This window comes from Hypanus sabinus, unplaced genomic scaffold (assembly GCF_030144855.1).
Source record: "Hypanus sabinus isolate sHypSab1 unplaced genomic scaffold, sHypSab1.hap1 scaffold_196, whole genome shotgun sequence".
Lineage (NCBI taxonomy): Eukaryota > Metazoa > Chordata > Chondrichthyes > Myliobatiformes > Dasyatidae > Hypanus > Hypanus sabinus.
In genome coordinates, this window is record NW_026780057.1 from 86,361 (window position 1) to 99,643 (window position 13,283).

The following is a 13,283-nucleotide window of genomic DNA, read 5'->3' on the forward strand; positions in this document are numbered from 1 at the left end:
CCGTCTTAAATATACCCATGGGCTTGGCCTCCACGGAAGTCTGTCGCAGAGCATTCCTCAGATTTACTACTCTATGGCTGAAAAGAATTTTGTTCTAAATGGTCACCCCACAATTTTGTGGTTGTGCCCTTTAGTTTTCGATATCTCCAATACAGGAAATATTCTCTCCATATCAACCAAACCTGCTTCTTTCAACGTTTGGTAGATTACAATAGGACACCTCCCACCACCACCCCCCACCCCCCCCGCCCCGCATTTGACTACAGCCGATAGCTGCCAAATGGTCCTCATATGTTAACTCTTTGATTTCCAGAATCATCTTTGTCAAACTCCTCTGGCTTCTCTCCAATGACAAGGCATACGTTCTGCGATTGGAGCCTAGAACTGTTGACAACACATCGAATATGGCCTGATCAGCGTTCTTTCAGGCCTCAGCCTTATCTCTTTGTTCTGTTATTCTATACCCCTTGAAATATATCGTAATATTGAATTTGTTTTCTATATCACAGACCCTGTAAATTAACTTTCATGGAGGCATCCATGAGGACTCCTAAGTCCTTCTGCAGATCTCTGGTGTTTGAACCTTCTCTGAGTCTTACTTTTAACAAAATGCATTATGACAGATTTCCCAACACTGCATTCCATCTGCCACATATTTGCCCATTATTTCAATTTGTCTACGTTCTGCTGCAGTCGAACTGCTTCCTCAGCACAGTCTACCCCTTCGCCTATCTCCGTATGGTCCACAAACTTTGCCACAAAACCTTCAATTCCATTATTGGAAATCATAGAAAAATCAATGTGAAATGTCATGCTCTCAATACTGACACCTGATGAACGCCACTAGTCACTGGCAACCAAGCAGTAAAGGTCCCTATTATTATGTCCTGCCTGCCTGTCATTCCTCTATCCATACCAGTATCTCGCTGTAATGCCGTAGGATGTCATCTCGTTAATTAGCATCATGTGTGGCACCTTATCAAATACCTTCTGAAAATTCAAATAAATGACATCCACTGCCTCTCCTTTGTCCACCCTGTCTGTTATGTTCACGAAGAACTATAACAGATTTGACAGATCAGATTTTCCTTAACGCTAACCATTCTGACTTTGACTTATTTTTTCATCAGCTCCCTTGATGATGCAGTTCGATACTGTTTGGTGCCTGCAGCATCGCAGGAGTTGCTGTGCCGGTGTTGGGTACAGCAGTCAGCCGCCTTTGGGAATCCGACTCCGGATTTTTCCTTGGGGTTTACTCCTGAAGCCTTTCCTGTGAGCGGGTATAGCCGCAAGGCAGCAGAGGTTTGAAATAGGATGAGCTACCCTCTCCTAGATGTGCTACCATCCATCCGGTGTGAGAACAGCTCCACCGGGCTTAAGAACTATGCCACACGTGAAGGCCAGGAGTTGGACCTGGTTGTCAGAGACTTTTTGAGAAGCACGCCATGAAGAGCATTTGTTTAGCAGTGGGAGCTCGTCCCCACTACCACCCTTTGTCTCTGACAAACTTTGGAGCCGGGAGTGGTGTAGTATAGAATGTCTATTTTTCGACATGGAGAATGAATGAAAAGGATAAGAATATAACACATTACAGTTTACACTTTTCAACAAAATATCCAGTGATTAAAAAGAAACAACATGCCAATTAATTTCCTACTTGCAGAATAGAAAAGTTAGTCAGTTGAAGACGACACAACTAACGGAGTAAAATACAGAAAGGATGAGGGTTTTCCACTTCACTGGGACAGCAGACGGGTTGATAGGTCGTAACGAATTCTAAACGGCAAGAACGCGACAAGCCTCTATTTAAAAAGGGCAATTCGTCTAGAGTTATTTTTTCATAACCAGCAGATATTCCATTAATATAGTTTTTGGTACATTGACAGAAGATCGTGCAGATCAAATTCGACAAATACTGGCGAGTATCACCGATCTCCAGCTGTACAGAGTTACGGAAAAACACCATGAGCAACTGGAAACTGAAATTAAAGATGATGTGGAGAACATTCATCAGTCTCTCTTAAGGGAAGGTTACAGAAGGGAATTAAACCTTGAGGTATGGTTTATGCCGTTTAGGGCAGATACTTTCTTTTTTTAAAATTTTCGACCTATTTTAAGTTTGCATAATCTCTGCCTTGATTTTTTTTATAAATACTGGTAAAAACAAATTGTTAATGTGACAATCATGGTCCATGTTTTGAAGCTGAAACATGAAGCGAACATCTGTACTGCGTTGTTCTTTAGTGTTTGCCTGTTTTCAGGTCGGTTGTGGATGGCCGGATGATCAGAAAACAGGTACAACAGTGATTTGTTTTCTGGTTCCCTTAGTGCTGCAGGTAATTGCGCTGAAGGTAACTCCACAGATCTTTCTTCAAACAAGCCTGAATGCGGTCCCTGGCAGGGATGTGAAAGGCGTCAGTGCTGGCTGTTTCTTTTATGCTAAACATAACACAGAGTACGTCGAATGCATACTTGTAGTCTGCCTTTAGCAGTATGTAAACCGTGGTCAAATAAATGGTGTATAACTTTCTCGGTAGGCAGAATGGCCGACCATAATGAGCTGATGTTTCAGATTGGGAGAGCACCACGATGAGTTTGTCAAGAAGCGCAGGGTGCTCCGGCTTCCCTTCGACGAATTTGCAGGACTGTTGTCCGTGCTGTTGAATTGAGCACCTCTCTGGCTGAAACGTTGTGTCCAGTTTGCCGGAGATGTGACATGTCTCAGTGAAACTGAAAAAGCAGCAATACCTCATTTCCTTCTGGTACGACAATCTTGTCCTGAGATCCTCTATCTTGTCCTCCAGTGACTGTACCTTGGCTAACAAAATGATAACGGGAGGTATTCTCATAGAGAGATGCTTTGTTTTGGCTTGTATTTAGCCTCAGTAGTCTCTCTTCAGGTGACGGCCGACCTTTTTAAGGTGTTGTACCTGCATTTCGGAAAGCGAAGTTAACTGAGCTATTTAGGAGATTGTAACATCGCTAATTCGTTTCGGTTCAAATGTACATTTCCAAAACGGAGAGTACAGGCTGCAGATTCAGTAACCGTAGCTCAGAAGATGAAAATCTCATGGAATGTCCAATATTTGTTGTTTTTGTGGGTTTTTTTTTGTTAGCGGCAGGGCCCCGGGTCAGAGAGTAAGGAAAGAGCCAAAGTTTGGCCGATTCAAGCGTAGAGACAGATTGGCAAGGTCAGCGAGTGGGGCCGGTATTCAGCTCATTGTTGGCAATATTTACTCGTCTGTGTGCTGAAGTGAGGTTGTGACCTGCAATTAACGGGCTCAGAGAATGCCTGTGAAAGGCTTTGTGATTGCGAAATCACTGTCTTGAACTTGAGCTCTGAATACAATTCACTTACTTTTTATTGCCTGCGCAATAATTACATTTTTGTGCACGATGGGTGTTTTATTGTCTTTTCAATGGGATCTATAGTGTTTTTGTTTTGTGGCTGCCTGGATGGAAAGGAATCTTAGGGTTTTATACTGTTACACGGGGGGACGGAGGAGAACCCAATTGCAGGACACTGGCACGTCGACTCAGTTGTGGCAGTTGGCGTAGACATGAATGTAGAGCAGGAAACCAGAGGGATCTTGACAAGGAGACGGGATTCACAGGGATTCTCTAGAAAGTAGAGCGGAACTTAGAACTACCGGTTCTAATTGGAACAGGGAACGAAGTATCACACAAGAATTGACCAACGAACTGGCTGCCTGTGATAGAGTCGCCATCGTATTTATTTCCCATTCTCTGCTGAAAGCCAGGTTTACGGTGATTGGGTAACTAGCAGCAAGCGACTGAAACTGGGGCATGATCAGGGAGAAACAGGTGTTAAAGGGGAACGGCCACCAGGAACCATGGCATATACAGTATGCAACCTTTGACAATATGTGTACTTTTAACTTTTAGAACTTGGAATATGTTGTCGGTCACTGCCAGTTGACCAACTTGGCGGGCATTCAGCGCAGCTTGCAGCCGAAGGCTCTCAAAATCGATATGAAGTATAAAGTCTACAAGAAAGAAATGCGTGCTCTTCATCCACCGATAAACAATTCTATAGTTAACATCGTTTCTAGACACTGTAGTTATTGAGGTAGTTATTCATGATACTTCATCGAAGGACTCGTTGCACATGATGTTTGAGCTACCATAGTTGCCATATCTCACGCAGCCAGTATTTTCTTTGCCATTGTGGCATTAAAAATTATCTAGGAAATGTCCTCTTCTCATTGTTACTCTCAGTAAGGAGGCACTGAGGGCAAATTTTCAGTGATTCAGGATTAGCTTCTTCCCCTCTGCCATCCGATTCCCAAGTGGATATTGAGCATCGCATTTTTATTATTTCTTACTTTGCACCGTTTTAATTTAACCATTTAATGTGTGTATGTATATATATATATATATATATATAAATATAAATAACTGACTTATATATATAACCGACTGTAACTGATTTACGGATTTTCGCTATATTATCACATATTGCATTGTCGTGCTGCTGATAAGTTAACACACTTCACGACGTATGGCAGTGATAATAAAATTGTTTCTGATTCAAAAACTAAACGATAATATCTTTGCTATTGCTCACATGCTGGAGGCTTTTGCTGGAGCAAGTGCAGCAAGGGTTCGGGTGGAAGGGTTAATGCTTTAGCTGCTGCCTGTGAGTGGAAGAGGAAATGGGCTTTGGGTCTCCAACGTTTCCTGTCATTCACTCTTTTTTTAAACTTCTTTTGTTTTTCGCATGTCTGCAAAGACTCATAATTTCAAGTTTATATTGCTTACATTTTCTGATATGCAAGTGAACCATTGAACCATGAATAGACAGAAAAGTAACAATGGTTACTGGTATTCAGTTACATCGATCATTTTTACATTGCATTAATAATAAGTACGTTTTGATGAAATATTGCAATTTAACATCTGTATTTTCTAATACTATATTCAATTATTTCTTTGATCATCTGAGCTATTTAGAACAGTGGGTAACAAAATGTCAACTGGCAATGTCAAATTCTTTGTCAAAGATTTTAAAATGAACATTTCCCTTTCTGAAACATAGGTTGTGAAATTCAATGGTTATTCTCTGGAAGCGTCCCAAATTTTGTATATTAAGATGAAATTAACTTGAAAGCTATGTTTGCCCAGGTGCAAGTTCGGTGTGTACCTTAAACGCCAATTCCTTTAAATTGGATTTTAAAATTCACCTAAATCATCTTGATTGGAATGCAATAATGGAGTAAAATATTTTGGGATCACCAGCAAATTTCTGTTTCTAGAAGATGAAACGGACATCACAAGAGGGTCTAGATTCTAAATTCATTTTATTTCCTGCCACATCAAAACATACAGTGGAAAGCGTCGTTTGTGTTTAGAACCAACCCAGCAGAGGATATACTGGAGCATCCGGTAAGCGTCGCCGCGCATTCTGATGCCATTACTGACTGATCCCGACGCTCGTTACAACAGCACAGACCACCACAAGCAACAAATCAACAACAGTAAAGTAAGGTGGCTGTGCCCCTCCCATACATTTATATACAACCCCCAGAAAGGCTGTTTTCTTCTGCATCCAAAGAACATGAACTCAGAATCGGATTTGACTGTGGGGAGGCAGACTTTGGGCCCTAGACTACAACAATGGATTTGCACAGATTCGCCGACTCTTTGGGGGCTGGGCAGTGGATGTTGTGCACCTCAATTTTCAGAAGGCATTTGATAAGGTCCCACATAGAAGATTGGTGGGTAAAATCAAAGCTCAGGGTATCGGGGGGAAGGCATTGACATGGATAGAAAACTGCTTGGCAGATAGAAAGCAACGGGTCGCGGTGAATGGGTGTTTCTCGGAATGGCAGGTGGTGACTAGTGGGGTGCCACAGGGCTCGGTATTGGGACCACAGCTGTTTACCATTTCCGTTAACGATTTGGATGAAGGCATAAAAAATAACATCAGCAAATTTGCTGATGATACTAAGCTGGGTGGCAGTGTGACATGTGATGAGGATGTTAGGAGAATTCAGGGTGACTTGGATAGGCTGGGTGAGTGGGCAGATACTTGGCAGATGGCGTTTAATGTGAATAAGTGTGAGGTTATCCACTTTGGGAGTAAGAACAGGAAGGCAGATTATTATCTGAACAGTGTAGAGTTGGGTAAGGGAGAAATACAAAGAGATCTCGGAGTCCTTGTTCATCAGTCACTGAAGGTGAATGAGCAAGTGCAGCAGGCAGTGAAGAAGGCTAATGGAATGTTGGCCTTTATTACAAAGGAAATTGAGTACAAGAGCAAGGAAATCCTCTTGCATTTGTACAGAGCCCTGGTGAGACCACACCTGGAGTATTGTGTTCAGTTTTGGTCTCCAGGGTTAAGGAATGACATCCTGGCTGTAGAGGAAGTGCAGCGTAGATTCACGAGGTTAATACCTGGGAAGTCTGGACTGTCTTACGCAGAGAGGTTAGAGAGACTGGGCTTTTACACGCTGGAATTAAGGAGATTGAGAGGGGATCTGATTGAAACATATAAGATTATTAAGGGATTGGACAAGATAGAGGCAGGGAATATGTTCCAGATGCTGGGAGAGTCCAGTACCAGAGGGCATGGTTTGAGAATAAGAGGTAGGTCATTTAGGACAGAGTTAAGGAAAAACTTGTTCTCCCAGAGAGTTGTGGAGGTGTGGAATGCACTGCCTCGGTAGGTAGTGGAGGCCAATTCTCTGGATGCTTTCAAGAAGGAGCTAGATAGGTATCGTATGGATAGGGGAATCAAGGTATATGGGGACAAGGCAGGAACCGGGTATTGATAGGCCATGATCTCAAAATGGCGGTGCAGGCTTGAAGGGTCGAATGGTCTACTTCTGCACCTATTGTCTATTCTCTATTCTCTATTGATCTCGGCATTGACATCAACTGTGAATGGTCCCTCCAGCGGCTTCCTGAATGTGTGACAGTGGATTGCACATGACCAGATCATCTTTATTTTATCAGGACGCAAATCCAGATCCTTAATAGTTTTGCACCAGAATCCCCATAGTATCAGATTTATATAAATTCTAATATTACTGCAGATGAAGCTAATGAAATGACATTTCTAAATCCATCATCTTTCCCTTTTCAGGAAATTATGTTGACCGGAGGTAACCAAGGGCTCGCTGAATCGCGACTACTTTTGAAATCAATTCTTCACGGAAGCATTCGAGAATGTAGGATGTTTTGGAATAAGCTTACCACAACTCAAGTAAACCTGCAATATCTGATTACATTGTTGAAGCAGGATGTCGAGGAAGGTAAGTTTCTGAGGGGGAAATACCCTTGTAGCTATAAAATCTGCTGTATCCCAGATCATGAAAGAAAATAGTTTTGCACAGGTATCTAAAACAGGATCCAACATAGATCAGATTTGAAACATTGAAAGTCAGAATATATATACATATAGTTACCAAGGAATGTATACATCCAATATAACGAGCTAATCATCACCACACTTGTCAGTTCATAAGAGGGCACATTTCGAAACATCATCCAATATTACAGAAGTATTGAATCACAGCTGCACAGGAAATCGATACATAAATGAAATATCAGCATAAGTTCTTTCGATGATCCAGAAAAAAAGTCCAACTATTGTGATGAACTTTTCCGTACAAATTCATTAATTGCAGTATCGGAATGCACATTGAATTGGGGCCAGGCAACTTCTCAGTGGAAATTCTGGCAGCTCCATCTGGCAATAGCTAATGCAACTTGTTGATACATCGCTTGGTGATGTTGCTTCATTGCAATGTTCTGTGCTAATAATTAATCAGTTGTTTAATTTCAAGTTAGATAAATGTGAACAAATGTTTAATCCAATTTTAATGGATAGTGATATTATTGCACGTCTGTAATTAAGGACAATTGTTTCTTTTCAGTCTGTAATCACACTTGATTTAGCATGCAATTGAGTATGTCTACACAAGAACACATAACAGAAACATTCAAGTGTTTATTTTTTATTCATTATTTCAGAAGCGATTCTTCAACACAGATACAATCTCCGAGTTCAGAGTAGGAATATGAAAATGCCCAAGTCAGGTTTAATTTCTGACATCTATACTGATCCACTGATTACCATGACACACCCTGACCAGGATGATGTAACAGCAAAAAATAATAGTCAAGGTCGGGAAGTTGCGATCCATGAATTATTGAAAAGACGCAACAGTGATACTGAAAAGAGCAACATCAGCGTCGTGTATGGTGCTGCAGGGTCTGGGAAAACCACCCTAATACAGAAGATAATCCACGACTGGGCCATGGGAATTATATATGAAGAGTTCAGATTCGTCCTTCATTTTAAAGTTCAGAATTTAAATGCAATAAAAGGTAGAACAACGTTAAGTAGATTGATAGCTGACACATATCCTTACTTGGAAGATTATCAGGATGATTTGTGGAAAGAACCCAAAAACTTATTATTTATATTTGATGATTTGAATCACTTGGATCGATCCATCAGTTTCTCTGATGATGAAAGAAACAGCGATCCGCGACACCGATGTACCGGACCAGAGTCTATTTGTTTCGTACACGACATCTTGCGCTGCCTCCTACAGGGAGAGCTTCTGAAAGGCTGCTCAGTGCTGATCACAGCCCGGATTTGGGAGAACGAGGCACTGCGTCATGTAACAGCAGATTCAACTTTCCAAGTCTTGGGTTTCACTTCTGAGAAAGTAAACGAATATTTTTCCCATTATCTTCACAACAGACAGTACATGAATGAAGTTGTTCAATTGATTGAGAAGAATGAGATATTGCAGAACATGTCTAGTAACCCTCTATTCTGCTACGTCCTCGCTTCCCAACCACAAAGGGAACAGTCAACAATGCCCATCATAAACAATACCAAGGTGCTCTTTGACTACTTCGTACTCCTTCTCAGAGCTTGCGGATATGACGACAAGACAACTCTGAAGTGCTTACTCAAAGTCGGCGAATTAGCCTACAAAGGAATTACACTTAACACACTTTCGTTTGAAGCTGGCGCATTGAGTGAACAGAATTTCTGTCCTCCAGAGTTTATATCTGCTTTTATGATCCAGGATTCAGACAAAGCGAATCGTGGTCTTTATAAATTCGCGGACTCTGTTGTACGAGACTTCCTTGCTGCACTTGCGAAAATTCTAAATACTCCGAAAGCTCAACTGAAAGGGTTACTCGATGACCAATTTACGGACACTACCGGCAGGTTCAGGAAATTTTCACTTTTTCTTGTAGGCCTGTCTTCGCAGACATCAATTGACCACCTAAAGTTTCAACTGGGCTTAGTCTGTTCTGAAGTTACTTCGTGTACCTCCGAATGGTTCAGGGAAAGTGTCAAAAGACGCCTAAAAAACACTGAGCAACGCAAGGTTTTACACATATTGTACTCCTTGCTTGAATTTGGAGACAATCAAGTATTGGAAGACGTGCTTGCTCCCACTACAACAATTAAATTAAATCAACTCCTTCTCACATCTCCCGACTTCACAGTTTTATCCAGAACTTTAATCCATTCTGAACTGATCGAGGAGTTGGATCTCAGTTCATGTCTTGCACATCCAGAAGAAATTCAGAAACTGGAACTCTTGCTGCACAGATGTGTAATTCTGAGGTAATTTATCAAACACCCTTTTAATATTTTCCTTCAATGACATTTGCATCTGCATGGTGAATAGCGCAGCTCTATGTTAGGTGACAAATATTTTGTCATGAAATTGATTGCTGCGCACAGTAGCACATCAGCAAGGAATGGTATCCATTTCATCACTTTATGAAGTTCTTTACCCCAAGCTACCTGATGTCTTCCGGAGTGTATGTATCTTGTAGCTGAGTTCGTTCGTGCTTGAAACCGGAAGTTCGTATTAGTTTGAAATAAGATTCCGGTAAATAAATGGCGTTCTGATGCAAATGCCAGAATTTGTCGGCATTCGGTTGTACGTTATTCAACCTCATAACTTTCAACCGGTTGCTAGCATTGGTTTTTAATGGCATGTTCCCAGAATTCTGCGACATGAATTGCCTTAATACACTTTGGTACAAGGTACGATTATAGCCTACCTGCGTACATCGTGATCATTAAAGTTAATTTTAAGTTCAGAAATTAAGCTCAAAGGGAACATTGATAGTTGTTAAATTAATTTTGAATTACCTTTACTGCATCATGTGGGAAATAAGCAGATCGAATTATTACACTATTGTTTTGGGTTTTCTGAATCGGGATCAATTAATTACTCGTGTTTATATTGGATACTTAGATTGAATCACAATAAACTACAAGACTCTGGAGTGAAGGACGTCTTCAAAACTTTGGAAAAAACTGACTGCAAAATACAAACTTTGGAGTGAGTAATGGTTTAAAATGCCGACCGCCACCATTGTATTAGATTTCTGATTATTGTGACAACTGATGGCAAACACTCTACTGTATGCATCGGCAGACTAGAGAATGCTGAGGTTATAATCGCAGCAACACTCAAGCTTCTGCAAAAATTAGTAGGCCAGACAGTATCTCTCTCAGGAAAGATTCTGGTTGCGACCATGCATTCAGAATGAGAGTGTTGATTGAAGATGTTCGAGCCCTGATGGAGAGAGTTAGATGAGTGGCAAGCCTGAAATATCACAGGTGGAAATCGGGATGGTTATTGATAAGGTGGATACATCGAATTGACAGAGGGATCAAACCTCACAAACAGATGAAAAAAGATGCCAAGTGCAAATAGACAAGAAGTGAAGGAAAGGGGGGAGATGAAGCTGGCTGGGCTAAAGTGAGATTGCAGACAGAAGTAGAATTTATAGATGATGTGGATACAAAGAGACTGTCAACTGGGGGAACGGATGTCTAAAACAGATGCAACCACAGATAATTGGACAAGCGAGTTGATATCTTCCCTCTCCTCTCATTGTCCAAGCCTAGTGTTTCAGTCTGAAATATCACCTTTGTTTAAATGCTGCCTAGTTCGTAGACATCCTCAGAAGTTAGCTAGTTGTTCCATTATATCTGTGTATTTAGATAAAATATACGCTGATAAATTATAGATTTGAATGAGCGAAAATATGAAGATATTCAGACGTCATCTGCATGTGTATGAGGCTTTGTGTGTGTGTGTGTGTGTGTGTGTGTGTGTAGATGTTTGCTGAGATTTTAATCCTATTTTGCTGTCCATACAGGCTGAAATCCAACCATCTTACAGATGATTGCCTAGGAGCACTTTTCTCTGCTCTGCGTACAAATCGTTCGCTAACGCTGCTGAACCTGAATAATTCCCATCAGGATGGGCAACATGACAATCAATTTACTCCTGAAAGACTGAAACATCATGTGGATAATTACGATAATCAGCAGAAAGAAATCAGGTGCGTTTGTCTTTGTTCATGTACGTTAATCAAATACAATTTGGAAAGAAAATTAAAAAGAACCCACTGTGTTTATTGTCTTTTAATATAACGTGTTAATCACGTTAAAATAGTAGCACTCAGCAGAAAGTAATCAAGTGCATTTACCTTTTTTTATATAATTAATTAAACATAGCTGGGAAGGAAAATTTTAAAAATTAAAAAAAAACACAAAAACACGACATTTATTGAAAGGTCCAATTTAATGTCAGGAAAATGTATACAATATACATCCTGATATGGTTTTCTGTCGCAAACATCCAAGAAAACAGAGAAGTGCCCTAAAGAATGGATGACAGTTAAAGATAAGAACTTCAGCTCCCCTCCCTACAGCGCGTAAGTGGCGACAAGCCACAATTTCCCATCCCCTCACCGGGAGAAAAAGCGTATCAGCACCCGCTACAAAGCGCTCAAACATGAGCAAGGCAATAGGAAAGACACAGACTTGCATTTACCCCAAGGACTTCGGGATTCACCCAGTAATTTGATATACTGCAGGTTCTCTCCCTCTCTCTAATAAAGGAGAAAGTGATGACCCCATTTTCCCAGCCAGCGGGGAGACATAACTATCAACCCGGTGGGTTACGATGTTAAAGGTCCGTTATGTCGCTTTTTCTGAGCCCTGTGCCTGAAGATCGCAAAGATCCTGGATCTCTAGGCACACAGCAGATATCCAAACACCCCCGACAACACACGGGTCTGCTGTCGTGACACCGACCCTCGATCCTCCCATCTCCAGGGCCCTGAGATCTTCGGATTCCAAATACGAGCCAATCTTTCAGGCCGAGTTCTTGATGTGCCGGACAACAACAGCAGGTCTTGAAACCCCGAGTATGGTTCCCATTCCCGCAAAGAACCGAAGTCAGCGCCTAACGCTAAGTCACGGTCTTGCGAAGATCCCTGAAAGGGAAAGATACAGATATTAAAGTTGGAAAAATGTTTCCGAATAGTGCAAGCAAAGGAGTCATTGTTTAGCGCCATCAGAACTTCGCTCCGCCTCCGTCATTTAAGATAAAATATTAATTATTTTAAAATATGGCATAAAAATTCTTCCAGGGTCTCAATATAAAAGTGTAATTTTTAAGGAAAAATAATTTCAATAATCATATCCAAACAATATCCAGTATCTACTCCCTTTGAATTCTAATTATATTTCTTTTTAACAGATGGCAACGCGATGAACATGATGTACTGGACACTACACCAAACCTTCTTAACTTAATAACTGACTGAACGTCAAAAATGTTAACTTTATTTACATGAATACAAGACATTTCGTGTAATGTAATTCAAAGTAATTTGATGTGAACGATTCAGTCTAGTGCAGTTTGAAAATAATGCCAGAGTGTTTGATATCGTCAACGAACTGAAAAAAAAATACATGCAGTACATCAGAAATATTTGCTTGTTGCTTGATCTCAATTATATCCTCAATTAGTTTCCAACTCTGCTGTATACATATTAATTAACAGCAGTGGGTAGAACCATGGTGTACGAACATAGACTATTCCACTTCGCCGACATGGAGGCAGACACCGCTGGGACACATGTGAGTGCCCATGGCTACCAACTCAATTTCTAATGTAACCCCCAGTAAGCCTCAGGCTCGCTCAGCTCGCTTCTGTCCCGCCAAACTGGGAAATCAGATTGTGTCGATGCTGGGTCATGTCCCCAACACACCAAATAACAGACAGTACACCATATGACATGAAATGAGTTCACTTTATAGATCTTACTGGAACTATGTACTTAATAGAGAAAATTTAATAGAAAAGTTAAAGGCGCCAAACTTATCAAAGTACAAACCGCTTTGTGCACAACCGTTGGAGCTCAATTACTGATGTCTTCTGGCCACCATTCGATTCCCTCAGACCTCATTG

At 41.0% G+C, this 13,283-nt stretch overlaps 1 protein-coding gene across 7 annotated transcripts in view; it reads left to right on the forward strand.

Moving 5' to 3' along the window:
• Positions 1–12,801, forward strand: part of LOC132387535 (NACHT, LRR and PYD domains-containing protein 3-like) — a 52,675-nt gene extending 39,874 nt beyond the window's left edge. For 5 of the 7 annotated variants that reach the window (XM_059959907.1, XM_059959911.1, XM_059959909.1 and 2 more), the window contains 6 exons: positions 1,887–2,056; positions 7,109–7,277; positions 7,999–9,622; positions 10,266–10,352; positions 11,179–11,364; positions 12,570–12,801. In XM_059959907.1, coding sequence (XP_059815890.1) covers positions 1,887–2,056; positions 7,109–7,277; positions 7,999–9,622; positions 10,266–10,352; positions 11,179–11,364; positions 12,570–12,636 — 2,303 coding nt within the window. In that variant the 3' untranslated portion in view covers positions 12,637–12,801. The remainder of the gene's footprint in view (positions 1–1,886; positions 2,057–7,108; positions 7,278–7,998; positions 9,623–10,265; positions 10,353–11,178; positions 11,365–12,569) is intronic. The other 2 variants (XM_059959906.1, XM_059959910.1) reach the window with 1 other exon arrangement.
• Positions 12,802–13,283: the final 482 nt, after the last annotated feature.